We start from the raw sequence: 21,985 nt of genomic DNA, 5'->3' as shown, positions 1-21,985 counted from the left end.
CTTCATAAGCTGTTAAAATTGCATACATCATAAACACTGTTAGCCAAGTTATTTGAAAGGCAGGCCACAATTTAGTAATCAGCGAAGTGTACTTTCATCTTCAAAAGGTCAGTTCTCAGAGTTAGAATGTAAAGAAAATAGTAGTTTACAGAAACAAGTACCCTCTATTTGAAGGAAAGATCAAGAAATTAATTGGCATTTTGACCTCTCTCTTAGAACGCATTCTCTTTTCAACCAATTCAGTGCACTGTTATCCACCCTTGTTCAGAGATGACAATTGCCTCAGTTTTCAAGGCAAGATGTCCAAAGACCACACTCTCATCCTCTGAATTTAACAGAAACTTGAATGTGCAGAATTCCTCAAGACACTGACTGCTTTTGCAAGGTACTCTCTAAATATACTGATTTTCAAAGGCTGTAATCTCCAAACTATGACACTGTAGTCAAAGAATATTAAAAAAATGTACTTTATTAATAAAGTGCATATCTGAGCACATTTTTTCCATGTATCTTTAACATCTTTTACAATCATGCTTTTATTTATTGGTCAGAAAAGCACACCAAAAAGACTTCAAGTGCAAGGGTGTCCTTCCACCTCAGAGGAAAGGCATAAAAGCCTAACTGAAAAGCCAGAAGTCAAAACACTCAAGCTGTTCAGCGGCTTTAACAGCCACCACAACAGATTCATCGATGCATCTCACTGAACTCATTCTGGCTGATGTCAGTTCTAGTTGAAAATCCCAGGATCAACATAAGGGTATGCAAGAAACTCCCCCAGTTTATTGCCTTCTGCATCATAATGAAGCATTCGAAAACAAACATCACAGAAGAAACAAGGATCCTCTGGTGCCAGACTGTCTTTGTTGGTTACCCACCTGCAGGTTACAAAATACAGATGATTTCCATGGAAGTCTAACACATACATGACAAACATGTCAACATTTTATTCAAAGCTGGGGATGAGAACAATAAACATCAGTTACAAAATTATACAGACCAGTTCCTTGTAGGTTGCATACCTTCCACCCTAGGCATATAGCTTCTTCCAAAACTCCACACCCAGTTTGTGTCAGTCCCAGCTACTATCTGACACTCCTTTCAACAGTATTTCCTGGAGAATTCCTCAAACCTGCCTAGCTGGTATAGTGAGTAACTAAAAAGAATTGTTTATAGGAGCTCCTGTCCACCTTGTGGCAATTTAAGTCATAAAAGATAAATCTGTTTACTCTTAAAAAAGAGCCTTTGATGCAGAGTAGATTTGCAACTGTCCCAAACTACTCTGAACAAGAATCCCTCCCATTTGGAGGGAAATAGGAAGGGCCTGGATAATGCAGGCAAGACAAGAAGATTGCTGCACACTCAAGCAAACAGTGAAATTAACGCAAACACAGCTGCCAGCACAAAGATGGCCTGTCCTGTCACTGAGCAATTTATGGTAGCACTTAGAGGCCCTGACAGCTCAAGGCCTCTAGTGATTAAAGGTGCTAACTGCACATATTAGAACATGCAGGACAGCCAGTCAAAGTAGCTCTGGCTATCCATGGTTTAGCATCTCCCCACATAAGCTTAGTGCTTAATCCTGGTTTTAATTTAATGCATTTACATCACCTCTGGTAATGCCTTCCTCATTCTATCTTCCCCCTACATTGACCCTTTGGCTCCACCTCCCCTTATGGCCAAATGCCTCACAGATTATAGCCACTTGTGAAGGTGCAGTGACAATGCCTGCAGAAGTTCTGGTGAGAAGTCAATGACTGGCAGAGTATGTGGCAGCACGCCCAGCGTGTGAAACTACACACTCACCAAATTCCCCTCAGGGCCAGGTGTGCACTCTCTGTTTTGGCAACAACACCTAGCTGTTTCCTGGGCAGTAACTGCTCAAGGTTGGCACAGCTGAGACAAGGAAATGGTTAAGGGGTCCTTATAAACAAGGAGCAGAGTTCTGCCTAGGCACCTGACCTGTGCAAGCTATGCCTCCAGCAGCCTCCCACTGGTGACCCCTCCTCACAGATCCCAATCTCTGTGATGTGCACAGGAGGAGACAAAATAACCCAACTGACATGTAAGTGGATGGATGTCCCCACTATCCAGCAAGTTAATCCTTGCAACCCACTCAGCAACCAGGCAGTTTCAGGTCTAGAGGGTGTGCTGTGTGGGTGCAGAATCCAGTTAAATCTGAACAGTCAGACAGGGAAATGACTGCTGATGGGCCAGGAGACATCTACCTGGTACCAGTCAAAGCGAAAGTGTCCCAGTCTATATCCCTTCTAGGAGACTCTCACCCAGAGAACCAAGACATGATGAATACACTGAGTGAAGCCCAGTCTTGTACACTGATAGCACTCAGGACACCGATGGAACCATGGTGAGCGCATCAAACACAACTTCCACAAGATAAAGAGCCTACTTCAAGTATTACATGACGTAAAGTCCAAAGAATTTGCGTAGGACAAGCTCTAACAGTAACCGTTGTCATGGCTGTCAAATTTAGGACTATGGCAAAAACGCCTGGTCCTAGGCTGATTAGTTCTGTATGCATACATGTTATAATTTACTATATACATATACATACATATACATGCATATGTATATAACTCTTACAATGATTTAGTTGCCCGCACACCTTAATTGTTAGTTTAGTACCAGAAAGGCATGTCTGAACATTGTACACACACTGATGGCACTGATACCACATCTCTTTCAGTCACGGTGAAGTGTACTGAGAACGCCTGCAGAATATCTGGCAAGGAGTCAGTGACTGGCAGAATATGTACCTAGCATGTCCAGTGTGTGAAACTACGCACTAACCAAATCCCCATTAGGGCCAGGTGTGCACACTCCATTTTGGCAACAACATCTAGCTGCTTCCCAGGCAGTAGCTACTCAAGGTAGGCACACCTGAGACAAGGAAATGGTTCTGGTAGATTTAAGGGGTCCTTACGAACAAGGAGTGGAGTCCTGCTACGGCATCTGACCTGTGCGTCCAAGCCGCGCCTCCAACAGCGTCCCATTGGCAACCCCTCCTCATGGTTCCCACGGCTCCCCATGCAGCTTGTAGTGCAAGTCCATTATTAAACCCACCCTGTTTAACTCCTTATGAACCTTGAGTTTCTTTCTCCATTGGTATCCAACCTACTCTTGCCCACCTTGTGGTCACAGAAGGCATCCTTGGGGCTCTGCTAAAAACACCAGGATGAGCTCCCACCATGATGGGAGCTGGTTCTTTGCCTGATTCTAGGGATAGTGGCCAAACAAGTAAGGTAACAGAGCACAACTGCTCTGTCAAACTGAGGCAGAATACAAGCTGCTCTGCAGGAAAAAGGGCAGCAGGTGCTTTTGGAAATAAATCATCTAGAATTCTGTGAAATCGAAGAGCCTAGAACTCCCTGAGTCCACAGAACTCCCTGAGAGTGATTTCTACTGTGTCTGATGATGGGCTTTCTCATGTCTATATAACTAGCATTAAATATCAGAAGGAGTACCAAGTTCATATTCTGTTCTTTTAACTGCAGAAAATCTGTGCAGCACAAAGTTCCTTCAAGCTGCATAGCCCAGAGTCTTCATGCAGAGGTCACGAATTTCTGCTAAGGGAGTCGGGGAAAGCTACATGCATTCTTCTAACATAACACAGTAAAATCCAGAGATTTTAAGTTGCACAGATCCAAACTTCTCTCTGCAGATACACTGGATTTCATGAAAGCTCTGTAAAGCTTCTGGCAAAGGAATTTGAATTATGTATCCTGTCAGAAGGGAAAATGCAGCATTTTTTCCTAGTAGTAAAATTTTCGAAAGTAAGCAACTGATCAAGAACCTAGCTCTATGTACGCAGAAAGAATCCAGTTCTTTCAATCTTCCAAAATCATCTCACAGTGAATACTTCCGGTAAGAGGCCTTTTCCAGGGCTCGGAGATGACAACCTGCCTGAAGATCTGATATTTAGATCAAGTTAAGATAGTATTCTAGTATATAAGAATTGTTAGGTAAAAATTATTTGCATAGCACATCATAAATATAAACAGGGCTTTGATTTTTTAAGAAAAGTTAGTAGAGCCTTCTAGAAAGATTTCTTGAAGAAGACATCTTAAAAGGACGGAGAATGTAGCATACCTGGCTGTATACATTTTGCACACAAAACATTTTCTGGTACATAACCAGTGTTTCTTGATTAGCAAGGGATAGAGGTTCCTGTCCAGGCAGTCATCATGATGAATAAGCCTTGGGGAAAAAAAGACACAATAACAACCAGCCACATTTGAACTGATCTGAACACAAGCATGGACGCTGAGAATAAAGGCATGAGTTAGATCCTAGTGCAAACTATGATGAGAGTGAGGAGACTTCTGTTTTAGGCATTCAAATAAGACAGAATTCAGAGCACTTAAAAGTTTAAAGCTTATGTCTCTTATACACAAACTAAGAGACACACAAACATCACTAGGGAAATGTTTAGAGGCTCTTCATCTGGAGATCATCTACTTATGACACATACGACTTTTTTGGATTGCATGCCTCTACATATGTACTATGAAGTACAGTTTATGAACAATGCTTAGATATATCAGGCTTCTGGAAACAGAAAATAATTTGCCTCCCACTAAACACAGTCACAGTCTTGCTACCCACCATACTCTGAGCATACAATGAGTACAGCACACGCAATAAAAATAATCAGCACTAACTGTTGATGTGGTTGCCACCTCACAGCTATTACCTCCTCTTTCTCTTCCTTACCTATCCAGCTCAGCCCACTATTTCCATTCTTCTGTTCTATTCTTGCTTGCCACTGCTTGGCACAAACTCCAAACTAACAAGTGCAGCTGATTCTAGCCAGAGGTGCTATCAACACTGTGCTCCTGAGTGCTCCGGAATTAGTATGCAGATATGCCACAAGTTTGCTTTACATACAAAGAGCTCTTCACCTTGAGTGCCATTCTCCTCAAACTGCAGTCATGCCATGCTAGTTAGAAAGCAATGTTTTTATACAGAACAATATATACAAATATATATATATATATATATATATATATATATATATACACACGCACATGCATGCACACACACACACATGTATATAAAAAAGTATGGGGGAGAATAATCTTCAGGTTACTCTAACAAATATTCAACACAACATCTGAAGAAGTCTTGCTTTCAACTACTAGGGGACTCCCAAAAAGCGACAACTTGCCTTATATCTGTGATGATGATGATGTGCTCACAGTTCCCTTGGTGGCAGAAAAGATACGGAAAGCCAATTCTGAAGGATAAATCATTAAATGTGTAGTCTTCCATCTTAGCAGACTGAAGATTTCCATAGCCTCTGTCATGAGATTCTGACCACTCAATAACTGTTCTGAAAATAGAAAAGTCATCAATGTAGCAAAGCCGGAAACTGCAAAGGTACAGAAAAGGAAGGCGACTTTCCATGCATTTTAGGGAACCTGCAAAACTCTTCACTGGAATATAGTCACAAGACTGAAATCAAAGCAGTTCCCAACAGTTCATAATACTATGAAATAATTTTGTAGTAAGACCACAACCCTACAGAACTGTGCACTGTCTGCAGACATCTGTTTCTAAAGCCACAGCAGGCAGCCTTCTGAAGAGTTTCTTAAACATACACCTAATTGCACAATTTAGATTTCCAAAATTTAGGAATGAAGGGGCAGTGGTCATTGTTGCAACTATTTCTCTTCCTTCCAGTACATCCATACATAAAAGATTTGCACTTCTACAAGATTTGCAAATCTCTCTACTACAAGATGGGCAGTTCTATAAGGATATGTTTTAACAGTCTTTTCCATGAGGATCATCACGCTCACGAACAGAAAGAGGAGGAGCAAAATAATTAATTTCTCTGAAGTCATACACCAAGTCCAGTAAAACAAGAACTGAGTCCAAACACATGCCTCTTCCATACCACCTGTTCTAACACCTTGATCATCTAAGTTTCACTAAAATGCCAGAAAGCCCACAGGTCCTTAGAATAAAGTATTTAATGCTTAAATAGATAGTTCTTAGGCTCAAGTAGTGTGAGCTATAGTTCAAAATAAAACAAATCTGAAACTCTCCTCAATATCCTTTCAGATTTCTTTTCCTCAACAGTCAAGAGACTCCTTGCTCACTTTAGCGTGAAGACATTTGATATAGACTGAGCAAAATAATAGCCCATACACAGTGAAGGCTTGTTGTCTTCCTACTTCTTCTTTTGCCTCACAGGCAAATTTTTTGGTGATCATCACAACTAGAGATGGCATTTAAAAAGCCAATACAGACTGGCAATTGTCAATGTCTTCCCCTTTGCTGCCTCCTGTAACAGCAGAGTAAAATGGGAAACAAACGCCGCCTTCTTCCTTTCAGAAGGGAAGTGGATAAAAAAAGCAAATAAAGTTAAAAATAAATATCTATTTAAAAATCTATTTAACATAAGCAAGTAGCATATAAAGTCCATTCTAACTTCATATACTAGATTTTTCCTATCCTAAAAAACACCGCAACACATTTAAAATGGTTCATTTTTCCTTCCTGAAACGGTTTCTCTTGTCAACGTATATACCATACCTGCTCAGATCTCTGCACTCAGGGTATCTTTTATCATTATAAAAGACACCTTCAAAATAAAAGAAGGCAGATTTGTAGAGATCCTGAGAGAAAAAGGAAGAGAGAATAAGTGAAGTATGCACTAGCGTTACAATAGATTAAACACTCAAAGCATTACAAAAACACAAACACAATGTGCATTATAAGTATCTGAATTACATAAAAATGCTTCCTTCTATAGGTTTCTAAGCTCTGCATTGAATTTAGATGCTGATGTCACAACAAGGCTTATGCAATTGCTGACTATGGAGTCACTCTGCTGATGTTACATTTAACATTTAAGCCAATACAGGTTTTATTAGTTTTCTCATTACTATCCCCATCTTAGCATTTACACATTTCTGTCAAAACATAAAACAAGAACACAAGCTTTGCTAAAAAACACCATGTGCTAGGATGACATGGAACTCTCAAAATCCAGTCCCATTCCTGCCCACCCACACCCTCCCACCAATGAATACCACTTGGGAGCAAGTCCCTAGTCATATCCATGTAAATAAGACAGACATAAAATTTCATTAGGTTGAATCATCCTTCTTCTACAGTCTTAGAAAGAAATCCCATCCTCCTTCAAAATGCACCCCTAGTTACATAAATGCATGCATGCAGTCTGCTTGTACCAGTATTTTCTCTATCAAAAATAATCAGCATTTTATAGCACCAGCAGTGCCAGGACTCACTGGATTCAGAATCATCTCAGGAAATGAAGCTAACCCCTTTTAGCCTCCTACACACATGTAATAAATCCTGCAGCAGGACCACCTGTTTAATCTGTCATAATAATCATGTATTTAAAAATTAGGTTCCAAAGCACCTGCAACCTCATAAAATAAATGAGGGGGAAAAAAATCCCACTGAGACCACAAAACCAAGCATCATTCTGTTCATCTATCTATACTGCTTGCATACATGCATACATTCAGAGATTTGTCCCTTTTTCTAGAAAACTAAAAATTAGAGACAAATTGTATTTTTACAAAATATTAACTATATGTAGTTTTGGAACTTAAAAACAGCTACACAACAGCAGGAAGTGGAACAGACTAACATGACATACATATAGCCAGAAGACAGAAAACATTTAAATACTTATACAATCTAACTTCTAAAAAAAAAAGAAAAAAAGAAAAAAAAAAGTCACTGTTTTGTTGCTGTTGTCAAAAGTTTTATACAAAGAAGTGACTTGAAGAGAGAGAAAAAGACCAGGAAAGGCTGTGCTTTTTTATATCCATGTTATTTTTACTTTTGAGCTGAGTTTTTCCAGGTAAACTGGTTTGGTTCATTCTATAATTTTCTAAAGACTCAGGCCAGATTACAGAGTATGTTATCAAGCTGAACACAATCCCCGTACAGGGCTTAGTGGCTAGACAGTTAACAGTAAGAAGAGGCAGCAAACAGCCTTGTGCAGTGGAACTTGAAGCAGGCAGATGCCTCAGATCACAAATCCAAAGCAAGCAAGAAACCATACTGTCCAATTACTTTATTGCATTTTGCTGAAGAAAAATAATAGTAAAAAAAATAGTAACTTCTGTCACAAGAGTGATATAGCCACTACGCAAGTCGATCCTGGCCTGGGGAAAAGCACAAGTTGTCTTGCACAGCATTCTTTACTGGAAGTAATTGGAGGTTTAAGGACACTGAATCCCTCTGGAACTATTTCAGAGTGGAATACTTCTGTACAGACCGTTGCTTAGACATTCTGCATATACTACATATGCATGCAGATCTAACATATAAAAGTGATGCTAAAATACACTGCATACATGTACAGTTGAACTGTTAAAAAACAGTTACAAAATATAAATTTTCCAGTATTTTCAATTGCACTTTGAAAAACCAGGAGCACTGTTTACCTTCTGGCAAAAAAATTACCTGTTACTATATACTAACACCCAGATGTTGCACAAAACCCTTTTAAAACCTGTGTTTTCTTCAAATATATGAAAAATACTTGAATGAACCTTTCATTTGTAGACCTCAAGAACATTTTGACCAAGTATCTTCCAGGTGTGCATGTAACCCCGATATTGACAGGATTACCTAACAAAATGGGTGGACTCAAGTTCTACAACCTTCTGTCTGATTACAGTATGTACAAGCTGATGCATAAGTGAAGGTTGCTATTAAGTAAGAACAGAAAAGGCAGAGAAAGAACAGATGACAGACAATGGAACATGAATTATTTTACAGGCTGGATACTGAGGTATCAACAGACTAAACAAAATCAAACATGAAAACTATGGCCAACTGGGTACTCAAGTCCCAAACCAATTTTATTCCTCATTAATACAGAATGAATGTCAATTTGTATGAGGGCATCTTATTCAAGTTTTAACTCTAAGGTGTTAAAAGACAGGAAATGCAGACACTGGGACCACAGATGGAATCCATAACTGGAGAGGATTTGCACAAAGGCATAGTGGTAGGATGTGTTTTGGATTGAGATGATTTGTTCAGGCCCTGCACTGTCACCCTCCCTGGTTCTCTATAAAGCCTAAAGACTGCTACACTCTGGCAACTCTTTATCAACTTTTGAGGATCACACAGTTCCTAGTTAGTGAGTGCTTTAAAGTTTCTCTAAACTTCAGAAGATAGCAGTCTGTCATAGTGAACAGAAGGTCACAGGAGGCACTATTATACACTTCCTGGGAATTTCAGTTAGATCTTTCCTGATGAATGCTGGCCAGAAGTATGGATCAGAGACATTTCTTCCTGTCAACCTTGAAATATTCTTCAGTCTGTGAGTAAGGATCACCCACTACATTTCTCCAGGGAACCCCAGTAGCAGTACCTCTGCATAAAAGATCCATGACCCTTGCAGAGAAGCAAAGGCTGACAAAAACATAGGAGTAGTAGGAATAGAAGAAGTTAAACCTATTTACACCAATAAAATCAAAAAAGCCTCTCTTACCCTCTCTATATCAGCTAACAAGCTATCTGCTTATGACATCTCTAGAGTTACGGCTCTAACCTGAGAGCAAAAACATCGTCCTTTTGTATAGCCTGTATACTCCAAGTGCACTTGAAGAGAAGTCAGGGCTGAGATCAACAGGTAACTTGCATACATAGCAAGTTGTCCTGTGAGTTTGAGAGAGTCATTCAGATTTAAATCTGCCTCTCAGAGCCTCAGATTAGTCAGAAGTCTTGGAAAAGCTAATGTACTTCTGGCCACTTCTCTTCCTGACTGAAAGGAAGTAAATCCTACCTCACTGACAGCTAATTATTGTCCTGCTGAAGCAACAGGCAAATTTCTTTCACAAAGACCTTTCACACACTAAATCAACACCCCACTACAAGTTGTAAATTCGCAATCATGGTTGATGCAAACTACTGGAATTAATGCACACTGCTCATCATCAACTCTTGATGGCAGGTCAGACATGGCAGTATTCATTTACTTTGGGAAAGTTACCTGTGTCACAAAGCTAAATTTCAATCCTGTTTTTCATGACTCAAATGTCTCCTCTGCATGACAAGGAAGATTTGAGCCTCTAAATTCAGAACTAATCAACTACTGTTTGACCAGATAGCTGTAGCAAGTTTTGTTCATATTCTTCCATTCACTTCTGCACAAGTGAAAAGACTGGTATTTGGGATGTCTTTCTGTTTTCTTAAACAAGAAAGCTTTGTTTTTTCAAAAGACACATTTAATTAGAATGTGTCCTTTTCATGGATCCTTTCTGTGCACCCAAAAAGCAAGTGGTTGGAGCAGAGGAAAATAATCTTCATTCCTATGCTTGCTCAGCATCCACTTGCAAACACAAAAGTAGGTAAGTTAAGTGAGATGGTGAACCTTTGGATTTCTATTTCTCTGACATTTTAGAATATACTCCAATGAAAAGTCAGTCCACAGGCACACATCTATACATGAGCTTACTGCTACTAGTATTACTGTCCAATGGTAGCAGCTGACATGCCATCAGGAATGCACAAAATAGGTAAGCTTGGCAAGGCCACCAGGAAGTAGTTAGTTTTGCTGTAACTCACAATCAAAATCAATCCATCTAAATTTAGTGCAGAAAAGAAATCTTCCCTCCCTCTCTCTTTTATGTTCTCAAAGTTCTCTACACACACAGGACTTTCCAAGTAGAAGCTTTTACCTTGCTGATGTGCTCTGGTGCTTGATCTGGCTGATTGCTGAACTCACCACCTATTTGGAGGTCACTGACACAGGAAACAGAGTCTCTCAGCTCGGTGAGCTTCTGACTGCCCAGTACAAGGACTGTCTGATATGGCTTGTGATCTTTATGCTACAAAGAAAATAGCATATTAGCTTCAAATAAGGAAAAAAAAATTCTTCAGCATCAGAGCTGCTCTTTAGTGACCGCTTGGGGTTATTAGCAGTACCACAAGGCTCATCACCTCCCCATGCATGATATAAAATAAATCTTGCCTCAACCATTCTTAAGGCTGCAGATAATTAGTGTTCTCTTGAAGCCCCAAAACTACATTCCCCACAAGAAAGTGCAGAAAAGATAGGAAGCTTGAGCAAACTTATTTCAAAAGCAGAAAGAGTACTTTATTTTTCATTTGTTATACATTCTGAACCTTTTGTGAAATCAAGTAACTGATGAGTAATTATTATAAGAATTTTTTTCTGTAGAGCACTACCAGATAAAGAAAGCCCGACATGACCTTGAGAAGTTACCACAGTCTAAAGGTTTACCTTGTGTAATACCACACTCCCTAAGTGGTCTCACTGATTTTAGCTGCTTGGTCATTATCTGCATATGGAAACCTGCACGTCATTATGAGAGTTTGGAAAAGGCATCAGAATACGATGTAGAAAATTCAGTACCAACCTTCTGAAATATGACAGGATAGAAGATATTCAGAGTCAAAAGCAGTTCCCCCTCCTCAACTAGATCTTCTGGATTGTCTGGTCTCTTTCCAATTGCATGAGACTCCTGGAAAAATAAAGATACGCATAGACATTATATTGGCAACTGCTGATACATTTTTCTCTAACACATATATTTTCTTCTAAAGCTTTTTTTTCTACTTTGTTTTGAGCAAAGCAAAGTTTAGATGCATTTTTGATTGCTGGAGTTGAGTCCTGTGCAATGTGCTCCAGGTGACCTGCTTGAGTAGGAGTGCTGGACTAGATGATCTCCAGAGGTCCATTCCAACCTCAACCATTCTGTGTTTCTGTGATTCGAGATAAAAGTTTGAGAAACTGTCCTAATTTTAACTCCTTTTCAAATCTCTGTTAGTGTAGCCTTCTGAATTGACAACAGGCTAGTTCTTCCAAGATAGGGAGTTGAGAAACTGCTGTAATTACTTCATTCCTCAGCTCTGGAGTTAACTGAGATATTTCCAGGAATTAGAGACATTTAACCACTCCTCTGCCCTGGTGGAACCCAAATGCCATTGATTCTACCACTTCTCTTAGAAGCTTCCTTTGGATCCTTTGACATCAAAAGGGGGATAACAACTTTCAGCTTAAGAAAGACTGACTTAGAAATCTGCCATAGGGTGCGGTTAACAAAAGTCAATGTAACACTGTCTCTTATTAAGGAAGCTGAACATAGCTGGTGGTCTCAGTTTCTCCAAAATCTAAACCCAAATACAGCACTGCCCTGCCATACAGCTAGATTTTTGAGAAGAACTGAAAGCATTTCCATCCTACTCTGTTTAAGGCATAGCTCCAACTGTGAAGACGAGAGAGGCCACTTTTCTGTGGTTCAGTTTCCTATTACTTAAACAAACCAAGAGAGAATGCTGGTTCCAGAAACACTTCACAAGCACAAAGCAGTCTTCAAACTTAGTAACAGAAGTGTGTACTGCTGTTTGGTGTCGGTGCAGAAATACAGGTACGCTATCCTTTTGTATCCCTTTCCTAATGTGAACAAATTCCAAACTCATATTGGTTACTGTTTACATCCTATGTCAGATAGCGTAGCCACAACCATCTCTCGTACTCAAACACATGATGGCTTAGATTCCAAAACAGAACTCGAGCAGCAAAGACACTAAGTATTTTGTCTAGTCCCACAGTACATTCATGTGATACTCAGTACACTGGATCTCCTATACACTACTCTAGTACCAAACAAGTAAGAGTAACCGTACAGTAGCAACAGGCTGGAGATTCTCCTTACTACATTTGGCACTAACAGACTGTAACAGAAGAGTTTCTGTCTCTAAAATGTTACAGTATGGATTACCTTTCTATATAGTCTCTCTAATCCTTAGTTGTTACCTGCAAACTCACAGTCTACATAAACAACATACAGATTCACAGGAAAGAGGGGGAAAAAAAAAAAGAAGCAACCAGAGGTTGAATTTTGCCTGTGCTGAGTTATCGTGAGATCCTATCAGCTGACAGAGAATCTTACCATCTCATAAGCAAGTGTTTCTTGTCTGCAAGCCCGATCCACAATTATGGTTTCTTCTCGCCTCTCTAGTGCCTTCTTTCTAATTCTGATGTGGAAGAACATAGGAAAAAAATTTCATGAATAGCTTTATTCACTAACAGCTAATCTCTAGGCAGATTTTCAAACACTACAGAAGCTATTACTGTATCTTTTTCAAAGAGCAGAAATTCTGGCAGTCTTGGTATGACAGATTATGTTGTGATGCTCTTCTCCGACTCTAATAAAACATGGTGATACGAAGACCAGCTTTTGGATTCCTCTTCCCACCTCTTCAAAGGCTCATCCAAATTAGCGGGCAGTCTTACAACAGTTGTCCATAAAAACAATAAAATCTCATGTGAGCAGGCTCTCCTGGAAAAACTATTTTACTACCTACGAGGAAGCTGTTTCAACTATTCCTCCCACTTTAGAGGAATTCAATTCATGTTCAAGTACAAAACAAGATGAAAAAAATAACTTTCTCAATCCTAACGCATAGATACCTTTCTGGCACAGATACTTTTTTCTGTTATAGAAACTAGAGTATCATTTCGGGGGGGGGGGGGGGGGGGGGGGAGGAGAGGGAGAAGAGTACCATACATAGAATACTTACCACAAAACATACATTTAATCGCTGTATACTGAACTCACTTTAATTTCCAGGACAAGCCCTTTAACCCTGGGACCTTCCTGGAAGTTTCCAATAACAACAAAACTAATGTCAATCGCAACATTAGCACGAACTTCTTTGCATTAGTATTACACAAACTGAAATTCAAGGACAATAAAAGTCTGAATTGGTCAAGTATGAGTTTACAGCTCATGAAGTGACAAAACTGTAACACATATGGCTCAACCTATGGAAATGCACAAGTAAAATTAATGAATTCCATTAAGAAAAGGGGCAGATAACAGAGATACAAAACTGCAATTTGAACACTGATACTTTGGAACCCACAGTGTGACTTTCTGCCACTAGAAATAAGAGCTTACATATTTATCTCACAAGATTTTGGGTGAATCTCCTTTACACCCCCGTGTGGAGTTCCCCTCAGTATGCAGGCATGCTCTAAATTTAGGTGCTATTTCAGAAGCATCTAGCACCAGAACTCCTCAGGTCTTTCCGTAAATAACAACCACTTCAGTGAAACACTTCAACACAGACTGTACTCTGTATTTATTACTAAAACATTCCTAAGTAAGGAAGGCTACCAGAAAGCTAATACCAATTATCCTATCAGGAGATGATGTTTCTGCAGTTAGAATATTTCTGGAAACTGCTTCAGAAAGCACACAATTACCTGGAAGATGAACATGTGATCAGCCATGCTTCTGCTGTTACGTGGGTTTGTTTTTAAATCAGGATTCTGTTAGGGTACCATAACGACATACCGAAGAGTTAGTAGACTGCTATTGTCAGGAATCACTTCCGGGTCCTTTTCTTCATCAGAAGGCATCAACATATCAACACTAGAATAGTAACAAAATGTCTATTGAACATTTTTGCATAATTACTTCATAATTAAAATCAGTAACATAGAAGGAGTAAAGACAAGAAAACATGAACAAAGAAGATAAATATCTTATATTCCCTATATCAGGGCAAACGGATATTGTGGTTGCTAAGATAAAGAACCAGAAGCCAGAGTGCCCTGGAGTTTATATCTGGCTCTTCCAAGGACTGGGCAAGCTTTATCTCTACTTTGCATTCTGTCTTCCAAGCATAGCTTCTTACAAATGTGTAACAAGCCCAGTTCAGAACATGTGACACTTTCCATAATCTAGAAACATCACTTGGCTTTTTCAACTATTACTCACCTACCGCAAATTTCTGATGATACATGGGAGAATAGATTCAGCTATGAAGCAATCATTAACCTTAATGATCTGTTTAGCAAAGCTAACACCCCTTCTTGTGCAAACATAGCATACTGAGCATAGGCAAAGCCTACATAAACATAGTGTTCACACATGGAGTCACTGCTGTGTTATGGTAATAATTTACACTGTATTTCTTCAACTGAGAATAAGACAAAGCTTACACCAAAGTGACAGGACTACCCTTCCTTGTACCCTTTTTCCCATCCTCAGATCTTTTTCCTCCATGTTGTTCATGCGTCTGCAGAGAACTCAACTGATGCAGACTATATTAACTATATTTTTATAAATTAACTATAATTTTTTTGCTTCAGTGTAAATCACTAAACAATGTAGGAAGGATGAACAGAACAATTGCTTTTAGCTGCAGCAATGACCTAAACTCATGATACCAACACCAGGTTTTTGTAACATAAGCAAGGATTCAATTTCTTATAAAAATGCCATGAAAAAGAATCCTGTGAGACACCGTAACTGCCCCCTCCATATTTTTAATACTATTAAGTTCTCATAAGCCATTTCAGAAATGATTGAATGCCAAGACTGCCATAAGGTTGATACTGTTGTAACAGTATCTGTTACCTTTTTACTCAGAAATATACAAGGTTTAAGACAGTAGTCACTCTGTATTAGTAAGAAAAGAACTTTGTCTATCTAACTTACAAATTGTCAATAAAATATTATCTAGGGTATAGATAATATAGAGGGTAGAGGGTATCAACCACTTCAAATCAGACTTGGCCTGTCTCCTATTTGCTTGCAAAGTATATAAAGGAAATGCTTATAGCATTAAGTCAGTGTCCAGTTTGAAACCCAAGAAACTCTTATGCAAACTCATCTCTAAATATGGACAAACTAACCACTGGCAATACTCAGGAAGTAAAGTTTTAGAGAGTACCATCTATTCTTAGTATAATTTATAACCTTATAAGATGCTAATGAAAAAGAAAATAATTATGTCCTTCACATCAACAATATTGAGTAATAGTATCACTGCAGTAATGAATAAGCCTTCAAAGTAAAACTGCATAGGAATATACAGTAATTGATATCAGCTGATTCCAGACCTCTCATTTGACAAACAGCAGAAGTCAGACACAATTCTGGTTCTGGACAGATAACCTAGTTCTCATGACCCAGTACAGTCACTTTTTATTTAAGATGATTCAGATTTGCTATTGTTTCAGTATTTTCTTACCATTCAGCAGTACAAAAAGAGTTTTAAGTTTCCTCTCTTAGAATTTAACTCCAAATGGGAAAACCTTCTTTGAAAGTTTGTGAGAAAAGCAGAGTCATCATTCAGATGCACCTTTTTAAAAGCAGCTGTGTGGCAATTAGTTACAATCTCTTATAAAAATAATTAACTTTATCCTTAGATTCCCACTTAAGGAACTAAAGGCAGAGACAACTGAACCCTGAATCAAGTGCAGACTGAACTGATGCTGAGGAATAGTGATTTAATTAAGAGACTGGAGAGGAGCATGAAAACAGAGAACAAGCGGCAAACTCTTAGATGTGGCTGTTCTCCACTCCATGTAGATTCGTGATACGAACTGTTCATCTATTTAAGTAATGTATAGCCCCTGCTGGGTAACACAACTCATACGGGTAACATAACTCACAACACACACTGTTCTGTGGCCAATTAAAAAAAATAAAATAGAATTTATCTCCCACCAGCTCACTCAGACTTGTTTACCTAAGTCTTCCTGCACATGAGTCAATGTTCCCATTCAGCAGCCTTAGTCACTTAAGACCTAACATTTTGCAGACATCTCTGCACATTCTTCAAATAAGAGGTAGGTTTTCTGCAGGATCTGAAAATGCCTATTACTTCCTCTTATGAAGTTTCACCTCATCAGAGGTGACAGTCTCCAGTTTTCCTTTATGCATAGATGTAATGTCCGTACTCACTGTACTCTCCTTCCCACATAACACTACCCCAAAACATGCCAGAGACCTCTGGCTGTGCTATCTGCACAGTGCCCACTGCGCTCCTCCTTTACAGTTCCCCTGTGAGCAGCTCCACACAGACACAGTGTAAAAGAGAAGGCAGGCTAGTTGCTTCCTCACTTTCCTTACAAGGACAAAACTGTAGCTAGAACAAGTAGAACCTAGAACTGGATTACTGAGAAGCCCCATGAACCCTAGAGAGGCCAGACATAGATATTTCCCACCCTGGACAGTCAGAAACTCTCCATTTCTAAAGGAATGATACACAGCCTTTTGGATATCTAATAATTTACAACCTGCCTTATCATACATAACACATGCTTTGAAGCCTTAGAAGGCTTTGCTGTATGGCCCTTTCCACAGACTATAGTAGAGTTCCTCCAGAGTAACTCCAGTGAGGTCAACTGATTCACACCACTAACATTTGGTCTATGGTCCTGTGGTTTTCCAAATGAAAAGTACATGCCAATCCCTTCTGAAAAGAAGGCTAAGCATTGGTGTCATATGCCTAACACATAAACTATGTGATACAAATTTTGCAATCAGGCATAATTTGCTCCTGACAACCACAAGTATAAGATGCCATGGTGACCCCACAGAGAATATACTTAGGGAAACAGGACAAAGAACATCCCATTAATAACTACCAGTGCACTCAATTATGGGAGAGAGACATGGCCAAAGACAGTAGCCAAAGTATTTCATGGACACTAAGGTGAACTGTAGGAAAGTGATGAGGAACAATATTTGCAGGTTTCACTTGAGAAACAAATGGAAATAGTTACATGGAACTGGTGTCCCTTAGGAAGATACTTTAAGAAGATTAGGAATAAAAAGTCTAAAGGCAAATCTGTGGAAATTTGGACATGGAAATAAACCTTAACTGAAGCATTTAATCACTGTGACTTTACTTTTTGTAGAATACTTTGGCAACCCAATCAGCCTTCTCAGCTTTAGAAATTTACCTAAAAGATGCTTCAATATTTTGCCCAATGCTTCCCCGGTAAACAGATACAATGTTTATACCACCCTTCATACTGCATATATTTTAAGGGCAATACTTTCATCACCTTTGAGACACTAATACTGCAAGATGCTAAATACTAATACGTTAAGACGCTAATGCTAGCTTAATGCAGCTTTATAACACATCCCTAGAGATATTTACAACTATCCCTTCTAATAAAGCAAGAAGGTGAACCAGGGCTGAAGTGGAATAAGGTACATATAAACCTCACCTCCCTTGACCTACCTAAAATCCACACTGATCTGAGTCTAAGCCTGTCGTACATAAACACAACAAATCACACAGAAGGTGAAACAGAATAACAAGCAAACAGAACAGCATTCTTATCAGTTCAGATCCAAATAAGCGAACATGGAACTTTTCTTAATTTCTCTGCATTGTTTAGTCTTCACAGAAGAAAAAAAAAAGAAACCAGTGTCTCAACCACAGCCTATTGGGATGTACAGCAAGCTAAACATTACTCCATTTCTTTTCATCAGAAAATCCTTAACCATCAAGAATACTTAAATGTGTATTATGTCACATATATTCTAAACAAGACCTTCTATGGATATTAAAAAATGTAATCCTGATTTTATGAAAGATTCCTATAACCCTTTGACATTTGTTTTTTTAAAATACATGTAGGGGGGTATCCTCACTGTCCCATCTCTCTTCTACCTAGAGGAAAACTGCTTAACTTCCAAGAACAGTAGTTCACAATCAAAAAATAGTTTTCACATCCAGGATATCCTCACTTCAGTGCACAGAAACTATATTCAGGCCACTATTAAATGTGACCCAGATACTCCATTGAACAGAGATAACAGTATTGTCATCTCTTCTCATAGGAGAAATACAAACAGCACAGAGCAGACAAGTGAAAGTGATTAGAGGTAGTGATTTGAGGCCAGTCCATGTAAGGAAAGACTCAAGAGACTAGGACTATTTAATTTGAAAAGCAAAAGCACATGGAGATTAGGGATTGAGATTTCTAGCCTGCACAGGGGAAAGGTCACATCAGGATGTGCAGATTTATCTTCATTCTCCTGCAAAGCCAGTAGGCAGCTGCCAGATGACCCATCCATTCCCCCAGATGGATCATCTGTCTTTTTTTCCTTCCCCAAATCTTTTCACTACACAGTATCACTTTCCACAGTATACTCGGCAGCAAGTGCATACAGTGTAGCAGTCACAGATGTAAAGAAGCTGAAGAGAAAGCAGAATGATAGAAGGGAAGAATAAACAAAGCACAGAAAAATCAGACCAACATTCAAGCAAAAATAGCAGCAGACAGGATCAAGCAACAGCATTTTGGAAGACAGCCAGCTACAGCACAGGAGCAATCACAGACTACAACTACCCCGCAAAACATAGAATAATTCCCACAGTCACTGCCACATCAGAATAACTGCACCTTCTTTAACGTAAACAGCAACCTCTGCTTTTAGCAAGCCTAGTAATGGTGTGTGTGTGTGTGTGGGGGGGGGGGGAATGCAACCCACATACCACGATCCCAGTCACCAGCACTTTGATAGCTGATGACTGGTTTAGTTAAGCTAGCATTAGAAGTAAGAATACTGGCATTTTTTTTCCTCCAGACATAATTCAGTAAGTGGTGATTTCTTCTTGCCTTAAAAGTGCCTCTGAAAGTCTCAATTTGTGAATACCTTACCAAGCTCTCACCATTAGACAAAAAATTCTCCCACAAGTGTATTTGGCTGCACTCAGAGCTCTTGGGCTCTTATTCCTACTTTTACTTGTTTCTTGCCTTTTGTTAAAGCAACACCTATTCCGATCTCTCTGTCTCTCTCTCTCCCTCTTCTCCTGAGGCATCATTATCATTTAAATAAACAATTATCAGACGAACTTTTTCCAGTTAGTGACTTTACTAACTGCAGCTAGTGACTTACTAAGTTCATTAACTTTATTATTACTGGCTTTAGCATCATTCATATTGCTACAATATAATTGGCTGTATAATTATCTCCATCATTTGGGTTACAGCACTGAAAATATTTAGGAGGACGTATCCACTGTGTAACACCTGCGTTTCTTTGTAGCTATCACACATGCAGGCCATTGAAGGAAAACTGAAGGACAGCTCAATGTACAGCACAACTCTGCCTACTTCATGGAGTTTTTCCTTCTGACATCACATCTGAGATTATTCAGTATGTTAAGGTGAACAAATTTCATCTTACATTTGAAAGAATGAGTAAATATTTCAGTATCTTTGAGATGACTATAACTGAGGGACAGAATGTGCCCAAAGCTATACAGACAGTAGCTGAAGTCTGACATGCCTTTCTTATCAATGAACTACAGACAAATCACCAACTGTGACACTTTCTGTAGGATTTTCTGGGTGAAATTTGGCTTTTCATGCTGGCTGAGTAAGATGAGATGATTCTAACTGCTAATCTGACCTGAAAGCCTAAAGCTTTTCTGCTTTAGCTTGTTAGCTCCTGCTGCTTTAGCCCCTGGATGGTTCCACGCTTTCCTTGATACTAGCTTGCATTCCCTGGTCTGGAAAGACAAACAAGACGCGCGCAAAACAGGAAAACGATTTACCTTTCCTAGCCCTAGTCCTAGCCCTAACTAGGGAGCGGCGGGAAGAAGCACTGCGCCCATGAATAACGACTATTACAGCTTTGAGGTAATCGCCGGCCTTGCCAGACAGAAGCAGCAAAGGACCCAGAGAGGCCAAAGCGTCACCGTCCGCAGCCAGTGAACCGCGTTCCGGAGTCCCGTTTACGCCGGACGCGGAAGCACACACATCGGCCGGCGCAGAGGGGGCTGGGTGCAGGGAAGAGCCCACCTGCACACAGCCCGCAGCTCGGCCGCCGTCTCCGCCGCGCAGCCCAGCTCCGCCGCCGCCAGCTCCAGCTCCGCCCCCGCCTCCGCCGCCAGCGAGAGGTCGGGCGGGCCCAGATGCTGCCGCCAGCAGCGGCCCAGAGCGCCCACGCGGAACACGCGCGTGTACAGCTCCGCCACCTCGTAGTCGGGCACCGTGTCCGCTCCCGCCGCCCCGCTGCCGCCCGACATGGCAGCCGCCGCCGTCGCCGAACCCGCGCGCGCGCGGCGCCCTGGGAGCTGTAGTCCGCCGCGGGCGGCCGTTAACGGCCGCCGCCGAGCCCGCGCGCGGCGCCCTGGGAGCTGTAGTCCGCCGCGGGCGGCCGTTAGTGGCCGCCGCGAGTGTGTCGCGGCCGCTCGCTGCCAGGCGCCTCGGCGCGAGCAGCAGGGCGCTGGTGGCTCTCGGGCGTGGGGGGGGGTGAACGGCTGATTGGCGCGTACGGCCGCCATGGGCAGGGCGTAAGGATAAGGTGGTGTTTCTGAAGCCTGGAATCAGTAGTTGCTGTTTACTTAGCAGAATGAGCGGCCTCGGTGTGCTGTGTCCTTTCCAGGCAGTGCTAACTGCAGAGCTTCTGGTCTGCACAAGGTAAAACACAGAATCATAGAATCAGTAAAGTTGGAAGGGACCTCTGGAGATCACCTAGACCCACCCCCCCACTGCTCCAGCAGGGTCACCTACAGCATATTAGACAGGATCGTCTCCAGGTGTGTTTTGAATATCTCCAAAGAAGGAGATTCCACAACCTCTCTGGGCAACCTATGCTAGTGCTCTGTCACTCTCACGGTGAAGTTCTTCCTTATATTCAGGTGGAACCTCCTGTGGTTCAGTTTGTGCCTGTTGTCTCTTGTCCTGTCGCATGGCACCACTGCAAAGAGTCTGACCCCGTCCCCTTGAGACCCTCCCTTCAGATACTTACACACATTGATAAGATCCCCTCCCAGCCTTCTCTTCTGCAGGCTAGAACACTGTCAGTGCTGGGTGATGGGAGGGGAAAATATGGAAAGATTTTTTTGGCCAGAAGATAATACAGCCTAAACTGCTCATCTCTGCAGGTATTTAATTGTATCCACCACAAGTTGGGCCTCTGTGCTCATGGGGTGCCTTATAGGACAAGGGCAGTCACGAGATGGAAGGCACCTGCTGCAAAGTTCGTCTGTTAGTATTGACATCCATGGATCCAGCCATGCACAAATGGTGGTATTGCTGATTATTTCTGCAAGTGTCTGGAACTGCTTGTTAAAAGATCTAAGGAACAATCATGTAAAATGCATCATCTTCCTTGTTTTAGTGTGATAGGAACTCTTTCGTCATGCTTTATTGCAAAATTATGTTGTTCCT

The 21,985-nt window shown here is 40.7% G+C and overlaps 1 protein-coding gene across 1 annotated transcript; it reads right to left on the bottom strand.

The window, feature by feature from the left end:
• Positions 1–448: 448 nt before the first annotated feature.
• SNAPC3 (small nuclear RNA activating complex polypeptide 3) lies at positions 449–20,838 on the bottom strand. The gene is made up of 9 exons (XM_062599332.1): positions 20,612–20,838; positions 14,346–14,423; positions 12,936–13,020; positions 11,400–11,504; positions 10,698–10,847; positions 6,559–6,641; positions 5,186–5,350; positions 4,108–4,215; positions 449–875 (listed from the first exon to the last, which is right to left on the bottom strand). The coding sequence occupies exons 1-9, from the start codon at positions 20,836–20,838 to the stop codon at positions 728–730; spliced, it is 1,149 nt and encodes a 382-aa protein (XP_062455316.1). The 3' UTR covers positions 449–727.
• Positions 20,839–21,985: the final 1,147 nt, after the last annotated feature.

This window comes from Rhea pennata, chromosome Z (genome assembly GCF_028389875.1).
Source record: "Rhea pennata isolate bPtePen1 chromosome Z, bPtePen1.pri, whole genome shotgun sequence".
NCBI classification, from domain to species: Eukaryota; Metazoa; Chordata; class Aves; order Rheiformes; family Rheidae; genus Rhea; species Rhea pennata.
The sequence above is the reverse complement of the archived record's forward strand: the minus strand, read 5'-3'. Positions and strand labels throughout refer to the sequence as shown.